This window comes from Acromyrmex echinatior, chromosome 1 (assembly GCF_024713525.1).
Source record: "Acromyrmex echinatior isolate Ae372 chromosome 1, ASM2471352v2, whole genome shotgun sequence".
Classification (NCBI taxonomy): Eukaryota; Metazoa; Arthropoda; class Insecta; order Hymenoptera; family Formicidae; genus Acromyrmex; species Acromyrmex echinatior.
The window spans coordinates 27,802,537-27,826,346 of record NC_141852.1 but is presented as its reverse complement, the minus strand read 5'-3'; the positions used below and the strand labels follow the sequence as shown (position 1 = coordinate 27,826,346).

Here is a 23,810-nt window from a genome sequence, read left to right as displayed (position 1 = left end):
AATGAATTGCGAATCCTATTCCGATCTAAATGACTTTAATTCTTATATAAAAATTTTATATAAGAATTAAAGTCATTTAGATCGGAATAGGAAAATTCTTCAATAGGAATATAAATATTACTATTAGGTATAGTAAAAAGAAATCCATTATTTTTCCAATAGATGACTTTAGTAATCTGTATCTCGTCTACGCGTGATGCAGATTACTAAAACCATCTATTGGAAAAATAATGGATTTCTTTTTACTACGCCTAATATATATACTTAGAGTTCATTATATAAAAATTAAAAATAGTACCACTTGGATCATATTTTTTATTTAATTTGATATGGAATTTAATTTGATACCAATTGTTAATATCAAATTTTTTATACGAATGATACATGTCATTAGAATTAATATTATTTACTTAATTTGGTACATGATTTAAGGGGAAAATTCCGTTTTTTGAGCGAAAAAAATTGATTTTTTGGGGAATTTTTTTTTTGACCAAAGTATAAAGTTACAATACATTTGAATTTTGGAACATTGTTTGACTATATTTAAATGTAATTAGTTTTTTTTTTATTAAATTTGAGCCAATATTATGCCAGTTATCTCTCCTCAGACATGGCACGAAATATCTGTCACTGGTGTGCAAGATATTTTCCGTCTCGGTCGTCTAAAATATAAAAATCTGATAGCGTTTAATTTTATATACATATAGTTATTCATCATTTGATGAATAAGCAATAAAAAAATTGATAATTGAGAAAATGGCGGTTTGTCAAATAAAAATCATCGATTTCTCTTTAAAAATTGGCTGAATTTTTTTGCAATAAAAAAAAGTATATAACGGATTGTTTTTCTTTTTCATCATACAATAAAGGGATGTTTCCTCAACATGCAGTTTAAAGCGGAAGATGATCGGTCTATTAGTTTCATAGATATTGTACACACCAGTGACAGCGAAAAAGCTGTTTCGAGAAAAACGTTTAGTTTCAGTGCGCTAACAAGTAAACCTATCTAAGTGTTACACTCCGATTTTGAGTTTTTAGTATGTTGTTCTCCAGATAAAAATAAGAACACGTACTTTTTTTATATGTACCCATACGCACATTGTTAAAAAGTACTCTTGAAACCATTTAATTTTCATTCTAGAAATTTGTTTCTACCTTTTATAATTTCAAAGATATTCGTTTCGAAAAAGAAAAACCGATTTTTTTCAAAGGGGTGTTTCACTCCTTAAAAGTGCATCTTGTTACATATAAAGAAATACGTATCACTTATTTTTGTCTGGAAAACAACATACTAAAAACTCATCAAAATCGGAGTGTAACACTTGAGTTGGTTTACTTATAAGTTATATGTATACCTGCGCGCCGAATTGGTCTTTACAACTTCTAATTTTATGAATTTCGTTTTGAAATTTGTTATACATATTTTTAACATTTCATACTATAATATTCCGTAAGAAAAAAAAACAATTTTTTTATTCAGAAAACGGAATTCCCCCCTTAACTTGACGTCAATTGTTAATACCAAATCTTTTATACAAATGATGCACATCATTAGAATTAAGTAAATAACAAAGATAATACTATTTAGGTTTTAATTTTTCATTTGATATATTAGTTTTTTTTTCGAGGAGTAATAATTTTTGACATAGAATTAAAATTGCTATTACTTGAATTGGAATAAAAAGACCAATAAGAATATCCTTGAAGAAGAATTAAAATTATTATTATTTAAGTTAGACATTTAGGTTTTATTCAAAAAACATGTATATTCTTAACGCCTTTTTTTACTTTTTTTAAAAAGGTAAGTTTGTGATAACAGTATACATGTAATGATAATATTACATATATTTGCGTATTCGTACATATCGATAACATTATAGCTTAAGAAAAATTATACGTAATTTTTTGACCAATTGTTACATAAATATCTCTATAAATTCAATTTTTAATTTAAATTTAGTTTTGCAAATTCTTTAAGGAGATAATTCTGATTTAAAGCGCTCTGTAATGAGACAAATTTAGGAATTAAAAAAAAGCTGTAATTCCGATAAATTTTAGGGGTATATGCATATATTTTACATATTTTTAATAGTTAGGTACAAATTTTTTCAAAAGATTTTATTAACCCAAGTTGTATGTACGTCATATCGTACGAGGCATTTTGCGACATATTTTTAATTTTCCAAACCGAATTTTCTAAGTTTTTAGAGGCAAAAAATTTTGTTAATATTTTCTTGAATGTTCAGAATAATGCACTCTCTACAAGAGATCTACCAAAAAGTATTAAATTTAAATTGCTCTTTCTTGAAATAGAAAAGTTATGATTAATTTTCGTATCGCGAAAACATGTGCATCTATGAAGTTGACATACTATATCTTCAAATCTTTATTTTTTTTTTTTTTTTATTTAATCAGAACGCTTTTCAAAACGTATCAGAAATTTTGAAAATGAGGTGACAACTTCATAGATGCACACTGCTACTGGCCAATGTAACATGTAACAGTATACAGTTCAACGTATGTATATATGTAATGTGCATTGGTGTCTGTCCTGCTCCACATATGCGCATGAATTCCATATATATTTTTCAGAGCCATTTGAGTCTAATGTACAGTATAGGAGTTGTACAGCATAAAAAGTTATGATAAATGTGTACAATATAGAAAGTTATAGAGAGTTATGATAAATTTTCTCCAACATTCTTCGCATTATATTCCAACTTACATGTCGATATTGGACTAATATTGGACTAATCTTTGGCAAACCTTGTAGAAGTCTCGCTTGTTGGGTTTTGGTTGAAAGGATCAAAATTATGATGGAGGTTACAATCAATTCAAATAATAAATGTCTCACTTTTTTTAGAGAAAAAGAGGCGTGTTTACGACCAATATGGCAAGGATGGCCTTCAAATGCCCGGAGGCAAACGACGTCACGGAGATGATTTTGATTCGCACTTTGGTGGCGCGTTTGTCTTTAGGGATCCTGAAGAAGTATTTAGAGAATTTTTCGATGGAATACCTTTTGAAGATTTGTTTGCCGGTAAGATACAAATACATTTAGACAGAAAATACATAATAAGTTGTCAAAAGGCAAACATTGCAAACACCAAATTTTGCAGGTTTTCATGGTGGAGGTTCTCGGAGAGGCGTCGGAGGAAGACACGACCACTCAACCAGTAATAGTCTGAGTACTTCTTTCTTCGGGCCTTTTGGATTTGGCTTTCGTTTGCCGTTTAATGATTTAATGGAGAACGCTGGTGCTGCAGGAAACTTTACTTCTTTTGGTACTTTCACTAGTTTTGACGGAACGAGCGGTGGCTCTGCTGTAAAACGTACTAGCACCTCAACTCGTTTCATCGATGGAAAAAAAATTACGACCAAAAAGTAAAAAGAATCTCACATATATCACACATGCAACACACACACACGCACACACCATTCTTACTGTATATTCTATTATGTAAGATTCAACATTATATTTCTTCTAATTATATCTTCTGTTTCTCATGTCTTTTACAGAGTCTTCGAAAATGGAAAAGAAACCATAATGTCTTATGAAAATGATATTCTGAAATCAAAGACAGTGAACGGCGTACCACAATCAATAACGTACAGTTAAAACACATCTCACTCGCACGATCTCTCCTTGGCAATTGAGAAATTCCTGTCATCACGATTTAAACATCTGTAAACAAGTATCTAGTATCCGCGTTGGTATCTCTCGACACAGTTGCTCCCCTCGCAGAGTCATTTCCATTGAAAATGTAACATCAGTCGACATGCTTCTTAACGCGCGTTATTCGCCGAAATTGACAATCAATGATAGTGAGATAGGCTCTCTAAGCCCGAGTGATCGGAGCGTTAATAATTGGAATTTACATAAAAACAAGAGCGAATTACTTTTTACACGAGATTTAGTTTTCTGTCATCTCGTTTGTTTGTATGTTAGGTTCGACGATGCATCAACGAGTCATCAAGTCTGCGAAAACGTCAACGATAACACGATGGATAGCCACAACTCGAATACGACCTATGGCGACTATGTAAAAGCTAGCAGAGTAAAGACGCGTCATCATCCGCACATGAATAAGAAGCACGATAGAAATAAAAGGAAATAAATTTCTTCGCTCTTGTCTCAAGTTCCTCATGTATTCAAGTCGACGAGTGTGCGCTTCTGATATACTCGACTTAAGATTTAATTCCGGATAAATTTTAGTTTTCGATACTATGCTACTATTCTCCATTCATTATTACTTAATAAAAATTCATAAATTGATGAACAAAAAATGTTAATCTGTGTAAGAATTAAGAGAAAAAGTAACCTGTAATGATTATAATTACACGACTGGCTTGACATATCCACGCGGTTCATATAATAAAGTTCATTAAAAAAAGCTATTTGAATTTAATTAGTTATTCGCGATAGTATATCTCTTGCGCCGCAAATTGAGACTAATTTACAAGTAACATCTTCTTGTCTCTACCTAGTTGTATGATGTAACCGATGCCATTCGCTAACTTAAATTTCGATTATCGCTAGGTTACAAAACTGATGCAAAATCTTATAATTTCTCAGGTAAATATTTATGAAAAGTCAGCACCTTCAAAAATCATATATTTTCAAGATCATAATCCTGAGTAACCTTCAACAAATTTTAGTCGTTGCTTGTTCGTTAAAAAGTATGACCACAAAAATGAATGTTAAAAGAATTACCATTAATTTTTTAAATTTGCGTACACTTTACAACACAAAGTGAGAGCCATCCTGTATTAAAATAAGGATTGGAGTTAGGTTATATTTTTTGGAGGCAGTGCTGTTCTCCGTAGGATAACCCTTGTTTCGTATTATAAAATGTATACGTGGTGGCATACACTGCCTCCACGCGTACATTTTACAACGCAAAGAGAAAGCCACCCAATAGCAAATTGATTTGGATTAAATTACTTTCATTAATTTTGTATTAATAATCTTTTTAACGAACAAGCAATGGCTAAAATCTGTTGGAAATCACTCAGGGCTATGATCTTGACAACATATGTTAAGGTTATTTTTTTAAGATGCTAATTTGTAAATATTTACCATTTCTCAAAATAATAAAAATATCTATAAATGTATCTCGTATCGATTTATAGCATAATTTATTTTTATTGCTGTGTATTTTTATTGTCGTTGGCTCTAGCGTTATTTACTGATTTAAGTTTTAGCTAAATACGCGCTAAATGTGCACCGTTGAGAAACTGTTAGAAAAATCGTTTTTGATCGTATTTCCTTCGATTATAGCTATTTACACATGTGTATATAATAAGAAAAAAAATGTTATAGAAATACATTATTAATATACACTAATTATCTTGAATATAAAGCAAATTATGAAATTTCAGTATGGGATTATTGTAAACGGCAGAGATCAAATTACTATTTGATAAAAGGAAATCAATTACAACAGACATATGCGACAAATAGTTTTATGCTAATTGCAATAAATCATTGAATACAAAATTCATATAAATCAGCGGAATTAAATAAAATCGATATTTACTGTATCTATACATCATTTGCATATGTGCTTGTAAAATTCTGAATGTTTCTCATCAATAGTGAACAAGTTTTATAATTGATCGAATGAAATCACAAGTGTTCGAATATTCATGTGTACGTATACCCTTGATAATGAGAATCCATTACTTCTTTCCGATCGAAGCGATTAATGCTTCCACTTTAGTGATGTATTGCTCTTTCGCCGTTTCTTGTCCCATACTTTTTTTACCGTTCCAAGCATCCCATTTAGCTTTTCCTTTGAAATCCAACATACCCGGTCTCTCTAAAAAAGGTTTACATGAATCATGACAATTGTGACATAAGTGTACGCAACAAATAATGGACTGCACACAAAAATGAGAATGTACCTGTATTACAGTCGCCAATGGTAGATTGCTTGTACAATGCATACAATTCGAGTAAATCTTGATCTTCTGGTTGCGCAGCCAATTTCTTTACCACTGTAGCCGCATCATTAAATCTCTAAGAATAGAAACGTGTTTTTACGATTATTTTATAATTATTTTTCGCGTTATTTGACAAATTGTTATTAAATTTAATAGAAATCATAAGCAATTTAGATGATTTAATTTATCAATACAGAGTAACATATACCAATGATATAATTTGATATAAATTCTAAGTAAAATATTTTAGTAAATTTTTGTTTTTTATCTGTATCATAATTAGGATTATCAATATTCCATTAACAATTAAATTAAATATTTCAGTGAATCGATTAAACTATTAGCATTCCATGTTCTTTTTTGATTTTTAAGTCACTTTATCCTTTTTCGAGCGCCTATTGATTTTCTTTCCGTTTCTCATTGCAGCAAATGTATTTATTTCAATGAAATTTACGTTAGAAGCAATATTGCAGCGTATGTAGAATGTATAATATATATTCGAATTTTTTTCATTGAATTATTACTCAAATTTGGATGTCCGAATTATGTTTGAATAATTCGAATCTAATATGCGAAAATTTGGATCCTATAATTGTAAGAAATAAAACGAAAGACCAATTATTGTCATTGTTAATTGAAATTATTCTACGCCTACTGAAATTATTCTACGTGGAAAATATCATTATAATTAAAAAAAGACTATCACTTGAATTAATTTCTGTAAATCGGTTGGTTTTTTTACCGAAAATGTTACCTTAGCAAACATAATATATAAATATTATATTGTTTCCATATAACGGAATATAACAGATAATATAACGTGTGTATATAACATCCACGTTAGCTTTTCCACTCACGAATCATTGCAGCTATATATAATATAAATATAATGTAACTTAATATAAATACAAATACATGTAACTTAAAATATTATATAATAATTATATAACAGTCATATAACAGTTTTATAATTTGGTGCGTTATAAAACTAGAATATGTTTGTTCCGTTGCTATACATTATTCTAACTTAATTTAATGCCCTTTGTACACACTAGAATTTCTAGAAAAGCACTTGGAATTAATTCTAAAGTGAAAACAAACAGTTTGCTTTCGCTTAGAATTAATTTAAAGACCTTTCTGAGATTAGTGTGCAAAATACATTCCCTGAAAATGTTTTTGCATAAAAGTATAGGGTATAAAAGACATGTAATAATTGATTTTAATTCATTTATTTATAAACTTCATAATTTGCACATAAATACATATATATTTATAAACATCATTACTGAATATTCAGAATATTTAATTGTAATATTCATATATTATACTTTTATGGTAATTGTTGAGTTTAACTTTCTCACTTCCGATAAAATTAGGTTCGTTTGATGCGTTTTTACACGAAATGAACGAATCTCGAAGAAAAACGTCTCGCGAACCGAATATTAATTGTTGAAGTTGACAGATATTCAGGTTAGAAAATCTATCATATTGATGGCTCAAGAATTACACAAATTCTTTGTTTTAAATATAAATTCTCTGCTTTAAAAATACAAATTTTCTTCTTTAAAAACATATTTTTTATATAATATGTTTTTTACAGTAGAAAATTTGTGTTTTAGAGCCGAAAAGATAATTATTTAGAATATATATGTTCCTCCCCTCACCCCCCCTAGAATCTTAATAAAAATGTGCTTCTATCCGTTTTCACTCAAAAACTAAAGAATTTGCCAAAAATCGCGGCGATTGGTCTCGTGTTATTAAGTTATTCGAGTTAATCGAGTTATTAAGCGTTAAAGTTCTAGACTTTAGAGGTTGAGATATCTGTCATCGATACAGCCCGACTCGATATAGTTATGTATACGTTCTGCTTTAATTACATCAATTCTCTGCTTTACAATCACAAATTTATTGCTTTAAGCACATAAATTCTTTGTGTGCTTGCATTGAATTTGTTTTTAAAGCAGTGAATAATTATTTAGAATATACGGGTCCTCACGTTTTCGTCCCATTTTCCTGCAATTTAATAAATTTGTGCATTTTATGCATAAAGTGTATTCTGAGAAGGAAGCGAACAAGTTAAAAAAACGATAATTTAATGATAATTTATATAACTATGTATGCATGTATGTATTTTTCAATAAATAATGATATTGATGCATTTACTTTTTAATCGAATAAAATAAAATTTTATGTAAATTGGAATATCTCTATTAAAAATAAAATGTGCATACATGTGTATTTTGTAATCGTTATCATATAGTATATACTTCCAACTTTTGCTGCAATGGCACTCAAATGTCTCAAATCATCCCTATTTTCCATGTGTTTTCCTAAGCTATGTTTCGAGCCCATTTTTGATTTTTTTTCGTATTATTCCATGATCGATCACGCGCGCGCGCATGCACACACACACACACACACACACACACACACACACACACACACACACACACACACACACCACACATACACACACACAAACACATTCATACACACACCACAGTATGTTTTGTGTGTTACCGATGAGTTAAAAAAATAATTAAAATATTTATCTCACCAATCAAAGTAACTAACTGCCAAAATTGTTCTAAATTAACTCTCTAAAGAGGGAAAGGTGGATGGTATGACATGTTCCATTTTCACGAGTAATTATTCAAATTATTAAATAATTTTATGAAAATAAAGTTTGCTCATCGTCCTTACTTCGTCCAACGACATAATGAAATATCCGGAGTTTTAGACACCAAATTATGTTGACTGATGTAGAGAAAGAATCGTATGTGAGGTTACGACACTCTTGTTAACGTCGCGATAATAGACTACGTACATACGTATATACATGCCTATATACGTATAATCGATTCTGTTTCTCGGAAATTTTCACAAATTTACAAGTGACTACCTTTCTGCATTAATGCCCACAATCCATGCACGATTAACGATACGACTAATGCGACTTTGAAGCTTACAATCACATTTGACATAAAGACGAAATAACTTGAATTTTCGAAAATTTTAAATAAGTAAATACAGTAGATATGAAAGAAATTTTTTCAGTAGCATGCAGAGTACGATGAGTTGCAGTGTAAGAAGCATTAACTATATTTTAATGTTTTAATAAAATACAGCATCAAAATATCGTAACTTTATTATATATCTATATGGTATAATTTATTACTTTATATTTAAATATTGTTTAAGTTTCTAAATTACTTTCGTGATTATCTATTTTTATCCTATATCTTCGTGAAAAAGACATGGCGATAGGATACACGGATCTTGGCGAGAGAATGCGAGAAAACACAAAGCTGTTCTTTTTGGCTGAACTTTTGCATTAGTTCATCTTTCTTCCTTTTCTCTCCAATAGAAAAGAAGAGAAAGGAAGATGAACTGGTGCAAAAGTTCAGCCAAAAAGAACAAGCCTATTATTTAGCATCTCCAAGAGGCTAACGTTATATATATCAATTTTTTTATCAAATCTCGCTTTGCGTGCAAACTTGGAAACCTATGTGAAAATGCAATGCATCCTTTCATCGCAGTATTTCGCAATGACAGATTTCCTAACCTCGATAGTCATCAACTTTAACGTTTAATATCTCGGATCACACAGGGCAGAGCGACGCACTTTTTTTTACCATATTCTTTCGTTTCATGCAAAAACGCGTTGAATAAGCCTAATTTGATTGATTTTGGAAGTGCGGAAAACTGAATAGTTATCCATTATAGCATTTTCAGATAAGTTTTCTTTCCCCTAAAAATTTCACGAATTGTATTAGGTATTGGAATTAATTCGTAGCGTTTTACAAGTGATGGGAAGTACTTTCATTAATGTATTTTTTAATGCTCATGTGAAATAAATAACATTCTTTCATTAAAAAACGCTACGAATTAATTCCAACACCTAATACTAAATAAAAAAATAATTGTTTTGTGGATTTTTATATATTTTTTCCAGAGGTATTAAAGTCTGGAACAAATTTATTACCAAATAGAACTTACACAAAATGGATCAACAGGATCTTATACAAATATCTTAAATGTTAGAAAAGAAAGGTGCACTTTAATCTCAAAGATCGTTTGATAAGAAAATATAGCCCAAATGGTACAGGAAAATTATATCTAAATCGTTAAGTAAAATTATATCTAAAAACTTCATTTTATATCTAAAAACCGCTTTTAAAATCATCTCGGCTATATTCTACTCTATTTTACAAATAAGTCTCATGAAAAATCATCAATTTTTTGCAGCAATATTTTACAAGATACATCAATTAGATTAAAGACAGTTGCCCGACAATTTGTTTAGCATGTGAATAATTTGTGGCACCAATAAAGAATTCTTAGTGGCTATGTTCAAATTTCTATCCGAATGCTACTCAGATATCACTCCATCCTTGTTATTTACCAAACATTAAACAAGGATGACACCCGAGAGGGAATTCGAACACAGGAAAATTTTTTAGAATCATGATACATTATATTGAATAAATATAATAAAGTTTGTAAGAAAAATTGTATATTTCAAAAGATGTTATACATTTCTATAAATAAATTTGTAGCAAAATCTTGCAGAAAAAAATAATCATAGATTACATATCTCAAAATATGACAGATAAAATATCTTGATATACAGATAAATTGCGATACATAAGTCTTACAACTGGAGCAATCGTCGAAAATTGTACTTTAATGGTATTGTTACTGTAGAATAGATGATTTTCTTAGATGAATATCTCTCTCTAGTTAGACAAAAAATGTCTACTTTAATGATAAACCAAAATAATATTTGCTTATTTTTCGTATACTGATTATTAAAATCAGAAATCGATATCAGTCGTTGTTACTTATAAAAAGATCATACTTATAGTTATTTATATGTCTAACTATTAGATATATACTATTTAAATAGGCCGGCGATTAAATATATCATCTTGCCATATACATAAATTTTATATAAGTAAAAAAGACTATATAAATTGGATCCATGCACAATTCATAGTACGTCTTTTTTTAATATATTCATTAATTAAAAAATATTGAGTAAATTCATATACACACCCTGAATTATTTTGTGCTACATTAATTGTGTCGGAAAATTTAATATCTTTTTACTAAACTTGATTATATATCGTACAAAATGTATCAAAATGTTACTAAAAAATTACGTTATTATTTCGAAATAAATAAAAAAGTAATAAAAAGACATAATTTTTGTATATTATATATTATTAACAAGGGATCTGTCATAATTGTTTGGAACCAATTCAAATCGAAATATTTCATTGTTTTACTGATAAGCATAATATAAAATATAAACGTTAGCTTTGACTCTTGCTCCTGTCCAGTAGACCTATTCTATAACTTTTTAATGATAGTTTTACTAGCTGGATGTCGTTGCACAGATATTTTACATATTGAAAAAGCTGTGACGACAATATAACGATATCGAATTGTCGTCAAAAAATTACAGAATAGGCCTACAGAAATTCGATTCTGCTTAAAATATGTTGTTAAAATACAAAAATCTAAGAGGTATGTATTTTTTTATATCGGCTCAATCTCGGATTTAAGAGATGAAACAATTTCTCAAAATTAATGGGATGAGTATTTTTAAAATATTATATTTTTGAAAAATCTAAATAAATGTTATAAATATTTCAAAAATCATAAAAGTTTTGTCTAAAATATTTTTTTGCAAATCTCATCGTTTCGCTAATAACTGATAGGAATCAAATATACATTTTAGCTTTAAGGAATTTTTGTTTTACTTTTCGAATCTAAGCTTAGATCGTTATAAAAAAAAATACATATCTCTTACATCTTTGTATTTAACAACATACTATATTTCAAGAAAAATTGAACCGAATAGATCCCTTGTAACTAAAAATAAGCCTATTCAATCAGAGCTGAATGTTACAGCGAATTCGATTGGATGCATTAGTGCGCACTGGTGCATACTAAATCGTACGCTAATTTAACCTGAGTATAAAAGTAAAATGTAAATATTTTAAAATACATATTTTATCTAATAACACAAAAAAAGTAAATAAAATGTATTGAGAATGTTGCTATTTACTCCGTTTCTATTTTTGTATTAAATACATTTTTACTTTACGTCAACTTGTGTAAATTATGTAATGTGCACTAGTGCGCCCAAACAAATTCGCTACTAACTTTTAAGGGTGGTACACTTGCATATTGTTGCAATTGCCCACTGCTAATCACAGCGACTTTCTAAGGAATTTTTTTTCTAGCATCGTGATTAGCTGATATCCAATAGTGTACAACTGATATACATTCGCTTTTTAATATGTCTGTGAATTTATATACATTTTCTAGTTCTGTAAACAGCTCGCCAAATATTTTCGTCCTTGAAATAATCTTGAATAATTTCTACTTATTTTTTGTACATATACAAAGTGTCCCATTTTAAAGAGTCCAGTCGAAGACTTACCCTGACAGGTAAAAATGTTTCAGACAAAAGTTGTATAGTCCGGAGAGAGACAAATAATTGCAAATCAATTATCCAAAAAAAAAATCAATTTTTTTGAAGTTACATTTTTTAATATGAATTAATATAAACAAAAAACATAATTGTTTTTTAACAAGACATATAATTGCATATCGCAAATTGCATAATTTTTCACTTCGCAATACATTTTGGAAAATAAATTTTAAAAAGTGATTTTTATCGTTCCACATACAACTTCTGTCTAAATAAGCCTGCAGGGCTCCTTAGATAGCAAAGCGTGTCTCAACAAAATCGCACTGTGATTTCTTATGATGCTAACAATTTGCCATAGATTTATCTTCAATATACGTCACGATTTCGAATATATTGATATTGTAGCAACATACAGACAATAATGTGTATATGTATTGCCAGCAGTTTAACAGCAAGATAGCTGCGTTAATACTATCTCGCGTTGTCGACAATATGACAGCATTGTATAATGCTGTATATTATTATGGCTACATGATGGCAACAGTACGAATTTTGTTGATGACGATTTTAAAGTGTCGGCAAATTGCTGGCAAGTTGCTACTTAATGTTATCATATCGTGAAGGCATCAAGTTGCCAACAAATGAGAATTTACTGCAATTGGTAGCAATATAGTCTGTTTTCTGTTCCTGCGCTAGACTATTCTAGAACTCTTTTTCTCGCTTTAAACAAATATCAAACATATATCTATCTCATTTTAAGTTCCAAAAGTATATACTAGTTCAGCCACAGAAAACAAACCTATACTTAGTAATTCATACTTAGCAAGCAACATGCCAACAATAAGATAGACACGTTGCTGTCTAGATATTTTCGAGTTATTCAGCTAGATTATTTAAGGTCCCTCTACAAAAGAGTATTAAAGAATATAATAATTATCTTGTTTTGAAAATTGGCAGTACTTCCTGACACATGTAAAATATATATGAAAATTTAGTATAGGAGAGAGTGGAGTAAATTAGACCTATTTGCAGTTTTTGCTTTCTATAAGGCGTAAATAAAGTACGATCATAAAATCGAATGTTGGAAAGATCATTTAATTCCTCCCATTTTTGTTTGAGACAATTTTTTGATCTCTCACCTGTATTGAATTATAATGGAAAATGTAAAAACGCTTTTTCCAATGATTCTAAATCGGGCACTCCTATTTTTATGGACTTTTAAATAGAATTTTAAAATATTTTAATGTGTGTGTTTTTAGTACTGAATAAAAACGAGCAATTTGACAATCAAAGATAACAATTTTATTCAGAAAAAAAAATACTGACAGTTTATATTTTTTTATTAGAATTGAAATCAATAAAACTCAATTAATTTGAGTCTGATGACATAAAAAAATTTATACTGATTTAAAATTTTTACTGATTTAAAAATTTAAGAATGTTCTGGTCAAAATATGTTTTTATTTTATTTAATGTTATTTGAAATATTATGTTTTAGTAACTGTAATCTAGCTATTGTTCGTATACCTTAGTGTCACATTTATAGTGTCACATTTAGTTACAAGTGAGCGTTATATATTTAATTTTATTTATTAATTTAATTCCTTAGACTAGATCTGGTCGGCCGATTACTAGTACTACAACCAGGTCTATAAGTTATCTAGTGTACTGTCCAATTTGGACACAGGTCCTTTCAAACTTTGTTACAAATTTTATAATAAATCGCAAAAGTGATCACAAAACACTTGATATTTTTGAATTGTACTCTTTAATTTATTTTAAATCAATTACCTTTCAAATTTTTAATACTTTTTAAATAATTATACAGATTTTCTTTTTCAAAAAAATTTTCACACGATGAAAACATATTTGCAAAATCTATTCTATAACAGAGAACTATCAAACTGCTGTCACATTTTCGGTGTCTTATAAGAACTTTATATTATAAAAAATATGCAAATCTAGTTAATCGTATTTCATTTAAATTAAAAAAGTCCTATTTGGAATATATATATATATATACATGGTCCAATTTACACCACTCTTCCTTAAACATTGTTAATTTAAAGATACAAAACTCAATGTTATATGTATATTACAGTGTCAGCTATTATCGAACAATTGTTGGAAGATTAATATTATAACAAAAAGCGTAGATTTTTTTATATTATCTTAAAAATTGACATTCTTTGTATCAAATATAATTAAATATAATTTGTTAAGCCTTCTGATTCCGGTGCCGCGGTCATATTGAAATGTGATGTCATAAATGACATGTCAAATTTTTACATACCATTTGTAAAAAAAATTTAGATAAAACAAATAATGTAATAACTTTAAAGTATTTGTAAAAATGGACCAAAGTTATCCTCTCTTTGACAGTCAGTAAATAATCATAAAAAACATATAAAGTGAAAATAAGCTGTATATTTCCATTTCACGTTTAAGACAATATGGCCGCAACAACTAATCAAGAGCCTTAAATTTTGAATAATAGTTGCCTGAAATTGATGACAGACAAACAGGTAAATTAAAGTCTCATATTTTTTTATAATTCCTTCAGCGTTGATACCGTAAAAACTTCCACAAAGCATATGCAATACTGCATCAGATCGGTATATGGTATACTGTATCGATAACAAAATTCTTCCACAAAGAAACGTTCAAAAGTATAGGAAGCGACTAAACTAATGACATTGTAATTGCCATTTTTTAAGCCAAGTATCATTATCGCCAAAATCTGCAACACGACAGTAATATTCGTCAAGAAACGTAGTTTCCTGATTTGACTTTCCTTCTGTTTTATCGCTAGTGGAAAAAATACTGGTATTGTACCAAGAAACAATAACAACGTACGAATTTTTTCATCAATTTGATATGCGCTTAATATACCAGATGTCAGCAATGCCAAAGGAACAATTTCAATGACACTGGAAAACCAATCGTAAAAACTTCGAAAACATCTTGCTGTAGGTGTCGATGATGAAGTGAATGGTACTCCTGAAACATTAAAATAATAAATAAAGAATTACATAAGATAAATATATTACATGCATATTTAAGTTAAACAGAGAGAAAGAGAGGGGAGAGGGAGGGAGGGAGAGAAAGGGAAGAAAGGAGAAAAGGGGAGAGAGGAGAGAGCGAGAAGGGAGGGAGGGGTAGAGAGAGGGGAGAGAAGGAGGCGGGGGGGAGGGAGAGAGAGAGAGAGAGAGAGATTTCAAAATAATATAAGATTCAATGTTATAATTGTGTAAAGATAATGTATATAAATATAATTCGATTTCACATGAGCATATAAATTGTATTAGTTGTTGGAACATGTAAGAAATAATATTACATATGCAATTACAAGTAGATAGTGCTTATCAAAACATTGAGTAGACAAAAATCTAATATCATCGTAATTGTATTATGTGCTAAAATATTCTTTTAAATGTACACAAGGATATCAATTTTCAAGTTACTGATGTGTATAAAATCTTGTAATTATAATATGTATAGAGACTGATATTCCACCTGAAGTTATTTATCTCGAAAAAAATTAAAGTAACATGATATAAAAATAATTATAAGAATATCACTATTTTTTTATTGGGGTATCTAAGTGAAATGTAAAAATCTTTAAGATGAATTTAAGGCAAACCCAGTTTAGAATTAAATATGTTAGTTCCTCACGTGTTCCAATGATAGCAAATAATTTGCATGAATTACCATGAATCCTTAACGTTGATAAATGCAGCAAATATCGTCCTCTCCTATTCCTGATTCAGACGCAAAAATTAAATACTGTATGCGACTATGTGTCATTTTGTATTAATCACTCTTCATTGTGACCCCTCCCCCCCCTTCAAGTTATGACATGGAATCTTAGGTGGCCCATACCTATAAGTGATTGTATCTTAAGCGAAGAGGATAGCGATTAAAAAAAAGCAGATTGTCGAGAAAAAGCATAGGTATGTTAAAAAAAAAGATACTTCGAAAATTTAGGACCGGAAAAATAGCAACGTAACAATATTATTTGATGAGTTACAGTCAGGGTTGGGCAATTTAAAGCTGCTAGTAGTTTCTTACGTATAATACATATGTACAATATGTATATATAATGTGAACAAATATATAAAAAATGAGAAAGAAATCTATTCGAAAGAATCTATCAGTGAAAAATATAAAAAAGCTCATCAGAGCCTACATCGACTGTTCGAATGTACAGAAAACTCTTTATTTTCGCGTGAATGTAACAAAACGAATAAAATAAATGAACGTTTGAACCCTTCAATTCGGGTTCTTATCAATAAAATATAAATCAAAATTACATAAGTAACGCAAATTCCAAGATGTTGATTCCCGATAATTTAGCTCGTTCTTCTTTATCCAAATTAGCTATGTAATGAATAGCCAAATGATTATGAAAAATATTAACTTATACAATAATAATATAAAAACTTACATAAAGTATAATAAAACCAAAGTCATATACATTGCGTCAATAAGTAGAATCACATCGTTCATCAGATTGTCAGATTTGCTATGTATAATATGTATAATACATATAAAACATATATACAGGATTTTTGTCTCTTGCAATTTTTCTATAAAGTTGATAGTATTTGAATAAAAAATTATTCAAACCAATATTTGGCAGTTTTTAGTATTTAATATCTTGTTAACTATTGCGAAAATTGCAAAATGATAGAGAACTTTTCGATTTAGTACTCTCTATCTACACAAAAGCCAAAATTTATGGGACATCCTGTATAATACTTTTAAAACATATGATATTACATATAAAAATCATATATAGTACGTTATGTTTAATACATGCTCAACCCTGGTTACGATAACATTCCAGATTTATTAAGAGGTACTCAGGATAATCAAATAAACAAAATAAGAAAACAAAGTAAAATTAAAGGAAAGATTTTAATTAATTGGTTTCATGTTGACTAATTGTAATATATAATAGAAAAGAGATATCTTTGGAAAAGGAGCAAATGCAACAAGATTTGAAGGCATAAAGGCATTCATCTTACCAAATCTGAAGATTCCCAAAATCGAGTGCATGAAGAGGATTCGAAAGGCACGCAAGGACCACGTGATCGGCAAGGCTTTCACCCGGTAGGGCTCAGCGAGATGTCTCATACACATTGCAGTCACCAGCAATTTCACGAGATGCGCCACGACACTGCTCGCGCTCACCATGATCACCGTTGTCTCGTCGCGAACGTTGCCTTTCCAAATAATTTATGATCGTCCAATCGAGAATAGTCGAATCGGTCGAATTTTCCATCCAAATTGCCAGTGTCAATCTCACTTACGATTTACTACTTACGAAATACGAGCAATGTGGAGTAGTGATCAGCGCAGTGATGCCATTTCCAGATTTCCACCTTCTAGCCCGTTTACGGCATTTTATGGTATGTGGAGGGGATACGGCGGCAAGCGTAAATATTTATATCATGAGCGGCGCTTCGGCGGTCGGCCAGCTTCGCACAGCTTCGGATGGTACTGGCAGTACTGGCTACTGGTGGTAGAAATGGTAGAATTGGTAGAAGAGAGCTTAGAAGCTTAGAGAGCGGGTAGCTCCAAGATGGAATTAGTGGAAATGGTGTCCATGGAAATGAAATCCACCATAGTATTGGTGAGGGGTATGATAAGAGTGTGGTAAATAATCAAGTACGCGAGTGATTCGATTCAGTGCCACTTAAAAGATCACAACTTATCCATATGTCAACATGGAAGAAAAATCGATTACGAGAAAGAGACTCGATTACAACAACAAACTCATCCTAGCGCCTATGGTGCGTATCGGAACACTTCCCATGCGTTTGCTCGCCTTAGACTATGGCGCGGATATAGTATACACTGAGGAATTAATTGACAGAAAACTACTTCGTTCGATTCGTCGAGAGAATGGTAAAATAAACAATTCTTTTTTTGTTTGTAACTCGAGTGATCAATTGCATAAGATTTATATACATTATTACAGCTGCGTTCACAGCATTCTTGAAATTATTTCATCCTTATATTTATCAAATTTAATATTAAACAGCAACAAATAATGTTGGGTAATTATACAGTTTTTACCATTGAGCACCTACAAAATCAATAAAATTAGGTTTATTCGATGTGTTTTTACATGAAACGAAAGAATCTGACAAAAAAGCGTCGCTCTGCCCTGTGAATTAAGATATTAAGCGTTAACATTGACGACTATTGAGGTTAGGAAATCTGTCTGCCGCGAAATATTGTGATGCAAGTACATGGATAATGGGTTTCGATTTTTCAATTTCCATGTGAAGCGATTTCCATCTCATCCCTCCCCCCCCCCCCCCCGCTTAAGGGCACATGGCTTCTATAATTGTACTGTTGCACGTGGGTGTAGTACTATAATTATAAAAATCGTGCGCTCCTTAAACGGGGAGAGGGAGGTGGGATAAAATTGATGGAAGTCGCTTCGCGTGGCAACTTCAAAAGTTTCGAAACCTGAAATCTATATTGTATATATGTATGTACACGTATGTATATACGGGGATAGGAATGCCTATTCATGCCTTCTTACGTCTTTCTCATTCCTTCTTATGTCTTCTCTGATACGCATACAACTTCAGATAGGTAGGCATCCTGTCTTCGTGTGTACATACAATAGTACACACATATAGGTAGATCTCGTTTCGCCTCTGTGACAGATTTCCTAACCTCAATAGTCGTCAACTTTAACGCTTTTAGTTTTGCGCCCGTACAGTCCATAGGTTAAGGTTGAAGGCACCATTTCTCTTTCCCTCACCCGTGGGACACTCCTTAATAAAAAAATTTTAACGCTTAAGCTAATTCTACAATGTACTCTTTATTTCCTGTTTCTTGCTGTCTCTTGTCTTTTTGGTCAATAAGACAAGAGACAAACAGCAAGAAACAGAAAACAAAAAACACATTGTAGAATTAGCCTTTGTTTCTTCCGGTTTTTTGTTTTATGTCGCCCGATATAAAAGTTAACGAACTTCGGAAGAAATAGGAAACATCTAGTAAGAAATACAATTGTCGATTGCAAAGGGGGAAAAGCAAGAGGCAAAAAGCAAGAAACAAGAAACAAGAAACAAAGAGCATATTGTAGAATAGACTTTAATATCTCGGTTCATGGAATAGAATGACGCTTATTTCTGCCAGATTCTTTCATTTTACTCATCGAATAAGCCTAGTTTTATTGATTTTTTAGGTGCTCAGTGATAAACTGTATAATTACCCTAAAATTAAGTGATCTTGTTTCTCTAAAAATCATTGTATTTTTTTAAAATCTAACTTGTAATACGTTTGTCCTCTTGCTAAGATTATTATCATGATCTAATTAGCGACATAACTGAATGTAATCTTGTTGTCTTATTATTAGAGATTTATTTAATATCATTATTTGCAGATGTCTTAGGCACTGTTGATTATATCGATAAGACAGATGGTACTGTGGTGTTTCGTACTTGTTCTCGGGAACGAGAACATGTTGTTCTTCAAATTGGTACATCTGATCCAGCAAGAGCGGCTCAAGTCGCTCGTATGGTGGAAAATGATGTTGCAGGCATAGACATTAATATGGGTTGTCCAAAGAAATTTTCGATACTCGGAGGAATGGGTGCATCTCTTCTTCGCGAACCACAGAAAGCGATCGATATTTTACGGAAACTGATTGAGACAGTAACTATACCAATTACTTGCAAAATACGCATTTTGCCTGATCTCGAGGAAACTCTTCTACTTTGCGATACTCTTGCCTCCACTGGTATCGCAGCTATTGCTGTCCATGGTCGTACTATTGAGGAAAGACCACAACATCCTAATCGTAACCATGTTCTCAAACAAATCTCTGCTAGACTTTCGATACCAGTTATTGCCAATGGTGGATCTAAAGATATTCAAAAACATTCCGATATATTTAGGTAACGTTTTGGCGCATGTCTATCAGAAGATTTCGTTTAATTTGTTAAAACATATTTCCACAGATTTAAAAAAGAAACAGGTTGTAGTAGCGTAATGCTTGCTCGCGCCGCTGAGTGGAATTGCTCAGTATTTCGTAAAGAAGGTTTTCTTCCAATGGAAAATGTTATAAAGTCGTATTTAAAGCATGCAATTAATTGCGACAATTCACCTTCTAATACAAAATATTGCATACAGAATATTCTACGGGAACTTCAGGAATCTCCTCTAGGCAGAAGATTTCTCAATGCACAAACATTGGAACAAATATGGTGATTGTTTTTTTTTATTTCTTATTTGCTGTTTTTTTTATTTTTATTTAATGAACTTTTTCAGTCAAGTGTGGAGATTAGATGATTATTGCCGATCCAAAAGTGAAGAATTTCAGGCTAAAGGTTTATTAGGTCGTTTTCAAGTAATGCCGGGAATTCTCGATAAAGATAACAATAGTATTTCTCATAAAAGAAAAATTCATGAAGAAGAAGATGTTTCTCTAATGCGCTGTGCTTTTTTGAGAAACAGTTATATAACAGATTCGGAACTGCCAAAGACTAGATTACTTAAATGGACTAAGGAAAATCGTAAGAAAATGCCAGTATATAATACTCGGCAGGAGAGTAAACTCTTTTGTTCCGTTGTTACTGTTGATGGCAGAAAATATGGCTCCTCTTTCTGGTAAATTATAATAAATGAAAAATAATTTTTCTCTATTTTTTTTATTATATTGTATTCCCTTTTTTTTAGGGAAAAAAACAAAAAATGGGCCGAACAAGGTGCTGCTCTGGTATGTCTCTATTTTTTAGGAATTATCGATGAGAAAAGTCTTACCACTTGTAACATTCTTTTATAGTAATATTTGCTTTGTTCTTTTTATTTATTGTACAATAAAATTTCTATATAGTAAAATTTTGCTTCGTAATATTGACTGTAGGGATGCAATAGATAATGATTGATAGATGAGAATGATTTGTCGGATACTGAATATGCAATGAATAATGATTGAAAACAAAACTTGAAAATTTTAAGAAAAATCGGCATCTGACATTTCGGACGGTTTACGTATTAGAACATTAAAGCTCAATCTACAATTGGGTAAACGTTACGAACTGCCACTATAAAAACTTGCGGTTGAAAAATGGCTCAACTTTATCTTTCACGGCTACGATTGTAAAACGTAAGAGATCAGAGCCAATCAGGGAGCTACCATGTGTCTGTGCCATTGGCTGCGTTCAGTGGACTAACAGTTGAGCGCTCGTTGCTATTGATGTATTCTTCCAGATCTAAAATGCTGATTGGATTTAAAAGATAATCAATAACAGCGAGCGCTCATTCAACTGTTGAGTCCGCTGAACGCAATCATTATGTGTCGTTAATTTTAAATTAAGGCATATAATAAATTTATAAATTTGATTTTATAATATGTATAATAGCAAAAGATGAAGCTAGAATGATAGAAATAACGCTAATAGCATTATCTCTCCCACTCTCTCCGAACGTAACCTTTATGCTAACCATCATGGCAAACAATCGATACTGCTGTTATCAAAATTGTATTCTGATTGGTCATAATCTTACTAGGGCTGCGTTCGGAAACATCACCCGAGTGTCCCTGTATATCGTTTTATCCTTATTATTCAATGTTAAATAAGAATAAAGCCTGCGGCACACGATGCTTGTTTTCTTACTGGATTGTTAGCTGGATGATAGCTGTCAATACTAGCATCGCAGCTAATATGGTGGCAAGATTCTAATCCAACAGGAAAACAAGCATCGTGTGCCACAAGCTTAATATGATACACGGGGTCACTCGGATGATGTTTCCGAACATAGCCTAATTACGACATATCGGGTCAACGCGATGCTACAAACGCTTTGAAGTGTTTTTTAATTGGTTAGTTTATAAAATTCTTTCTTCTAATTAGTCCATCAAATGCTTTAAAGCATTTGTAGCGAGACTTTGACCACAGCCATCTTTAGGCCAATATGAAGGCCATTCTACATTGGTGACATCGCAAGTCACAAACTTGTTGCTTCAGTCAATCCGATATTCAATTTTAAAGTCGCATGACAGATTTTTTGTCCATTTTTTGGATCTCGAATTTCAAACTTTTTTTTATACCAAATGGCATAAAAATGTGATGTAATATTAATCCTAGAGAAATTTTAAGATGAGCATAGGCACGGTTCCGGAGATATGAAGGGATGAAAGTGATGGTTTCTCATAATTCACAAAACTCTTTAGGTTAAATATGTACAATATTTTGCTGAAGATGGCTTCAAATGTGGCTGAAACAAAATTTACAACAGTAAGTCAAATGTAACGTTCTTATAAATTTATCTCTTTGGATGTCTGTGCGCCAAACACCGCGCTATGTTCTCATCAGCCTAACCTTTTGTTAATCTTTTATTTTTAGATTTTTGTTAAAAAACAGATTTTTTTAAGCATATTGGTATTTTATCAAACAATGTCACGCTTTAAAAAGTTTTTGAAAAATTTTAGGAAAACAATGTTTTATAAAGCCGAAAATAATAACAATTTTTAATAGTTCATCACGTAATTACAATTTTATTTCAACTTTTTATTATATCAATTTGTCTACAGAATAGGATTTCTTAGAAGTAATTAATGCTATTACAAGATATAAAGATTATTATATATTAGGTATTATTCGATTTTTGTTATTTTAAGATATATGTCATCGGGTTGTTGAATAAGTACTGCGGAAATATATTTTAATTTTCTTGGAGTTTTTTCACAAACATCGAATTTATAATTTCGTAAAAAAGTAATGAGTCCCATTTTGAATTGTAATAGGCCAAATCGTTCACCTGTAAAATAATAATAATGACAAAGTGATAATAATAAAATGTTGATGATAATAATAATAAAAACTGTTACTAATATAATAAAAATAGAATTATTATCATTATAACAAATAAATATTCTGAAAAAAGATCTCCAATCACCTTGATCTTGACATACATATGTTATCAAGGTCATGACCCTGAGCAAAATCCGAAATCGGATAACTATATTCTTATGGCGAGTTTCTTACCAATTAGTGAGCGATAATGAAGATTTGTGAACAAATGAAACTCCTTCAACTCGATATTGTAATTTTTAAATGAATACATTATAAAGTTGCTTAAGGGGATGCTGGAATAGCCAAATTATCAGGATTTCGCAGATCGATATAAATCGCCGAATTTACTGAAGCGTGGAATCAAAATTCTTTTACAGGATTAAAGTAGACGCAAAATTTGAAAATGCTGCAATAGATTTTATATTTAAATCGCAAAAAAAATTAAAAACTTACATTTTTTCAATTCGTAAAACTATCACCTAGCATAGATGTTTCCATACAAAAGTTTTATAGCTCGTAGGGATTACACGGTAATGCACTACTCAGCGCATGACATGTACAAACAATACTGAGTTTATAAAGATTAAAGCTTCAAA

The 23,810-nt window shown here is 30.8% G+C and overlaps 5 protein-coding genes and 1 long non-coding RNA gene across 12 annotated transcripts in view; 3 read left to right on the top strand and 3 right to left on the bottom strand.

The window, feature by feature from the left end:
- Positions 1–5,347, top strand: part of LOC105148159 (DnaJ heat shock protein family (Hsp40) member B6 mrj) — a 32,917-nt gene extending 27,570 nt beyond the window's left edge. For all 3 annotated transcript variants that reach the window (XM_011059705.2, XM_011059706.2, XM_087406704.1), the window contains 4 exons: positions 2,864–3,040; positions 3,120–3,384; positions 3,520–3,609; positions 3,950–5,347. In XM_011059705.2, coding sequence (XP_011058007.1) covers positions 2,864–3,040; positions 3,120–3,384; positions 3,520–3,609; positions 3,950–4,118 — 701 coding nt within the window. In that variant the 3' untranslated portion in view covers positions 4,119–5,347. The remainder of the gene's footprint in view (positions 1–2,863; positions 3,041–3,119; positions 3,385–3,519; positions 3,610–3,949) is intronic.
- Positions 5,348–5,450: 103 nt separating this feature from the next.
- Acbp1 (Acyl-CoA binding protein 1) lies at positions 5,451–8,787 on the bottom strand. Its single transcript, XM_011059707.2, has 3 exons — positions 8,650–8,787; positions 5,908–6,022; positions 5,451–5,822 (listed from the first exon to the last, which is right to left on the bottom strand). The coding sequence occupies exons 1-3, from the start codon at positions 8,662–8,664 to the stop codon at positions 5,683–5,685; spliced, it is 270 nt and encodes an 89-aa protein (XP_011058009.1). The 5' UTR covers positions 8,665–8,787; the 3' UTR covers positions 5,451–5,682.
- Positions 8,763–11,154, top strand: LOC105148160 (uncharacterized). 3 transcript variants are annotated; one of them, XR_846397.2, is made up of 3 exons: positions 8,763–9,031; positions 9,902–10,048; positions 10,195–11,154. It is a non-coding gene; the product is annotated as an uncharacterized LOC105148160 (long non-coding RNA). The 3 variants fall into 3 exon arrangements; XR_846398.2 differs by having other exon boundaries at positions 9,902–10,072; XR_015545270.1 differs by having other exon boundaries at positions 9,902–11,154.
- A 2,269-nt stretch (positions 11,155–13,423) lies between these two features.
- On the bottom strand, positions 13,424–17,675 carry LOC105148165 (hypothetical protein). Its single transcript, XM_011059712.2, has 2 exons — positions 17,422–17,675; positions 13,424–15,391 (listed from the first exon to the last, which is right to left on the bottom strand). The coding sequence occupies exons 1-2, from the start codon at positions 17,588–17,590 to the stop codon at positions 14,940–14,942; spliced, it is 621 nt and encodes a 206-aa protein (XP_011058014.1). The 5' UTR covers positions 17,591–17,675; the 3' UTR covers positions 13,424–14,939.
- Positions 17,676–17,857: 182 nt separating this feature from the next.
- Positions 17,858–21,256, top strand: Dus2 (Dihydrouridine synthase 2). Its single transcript, XM_011059709.2, has 5 exons — positions 17,858–18,304; positions 19,800–20,313; positions 20,377–20,622; positions 20,687–21,025; positions 21,095–21,256. The coding sequence occupies exons 1-5, from the start codon at positions 18,124–18,126 to the stop codon at positions 21,198–21,200; spliced, it is 1,386 nt and encodes a 461-aa protein (XP_011058011.1). The 5' UTR covers positions 17,858–18,123; the 3' UTR covers positions 21,201–21,256.
- Positions 21,257–22,886: 1,630 nt separating this feature from the next.
- The window catches only part of LOC105148163 (putative cytochrome P450 6a13), a 28,724-nt gene continuing 27,800 nt past the window's right edge, over positions 22,887–23,810 (bottom strand). For all 3 annotated transcript variants that reach the window (XM_011059708.2, XM_087406675.1, XM_087406670.1), the window contains one exon: positions 22,887–23,179. In XM_011059708.2, the coding sequence (XP_011058010.1) occupies positions 23,016–23,179 (164 nt within the window). In that variant the 3' untranslated portion in view covers positions 22,887–23,015. The remainder of the gene's footprint in view (positions 23,180–23,810) is intronic.

Excerpts from the sequence above, each read along its gene's own strand:
- Acbp1 (XM_011059707.2), bottom strand. Across the intron at positions 5,823-5,907 it reads CATTGGCGACTGTAATACAG|AGAGACCGGGTATGTTGGAT; the intron begins GTACATTCTCAT and ends AACCTTTTTTAG.
- LOC105148165 (XM_011059712.2), bottom strand. The coding sequence starts at position 17,590 with ATGGTGAGCGCGAGCAGTGTCGTGGCGCATCTCGTGAAATTGCTGGTG. Across the intron at positions 15,392-17,421 it reads TTTGGGAATCTTCAGATTTG|GAGTACCATTCACTTCATCA; the intron begins GTAAGATGAATG and ends TTAATGTTTCAG.
- Dus2 (XM_011059709.2), top strand. The coding sequence starts at position 18,124 with ATGGAAGAAAAATCGATTACGAGAAAGAGACTCGATTACAACAACAAA. Across the intron at positions 18,305-19,799 it reads TTCGATTCGTCGAGAGAATG|ATGTCTTAGGCACTGTTGAT; the intron begins GTAAAATAAACA and ends CATTATTTGCAG. Across the intron at positions 20,314-20,376 it reads AAACATTCCGATATATTTAG|ATTTAAAAAAGAAACAGGTT; the intron begins GTAACGTTTTGG and ends ATATTTCCACAG.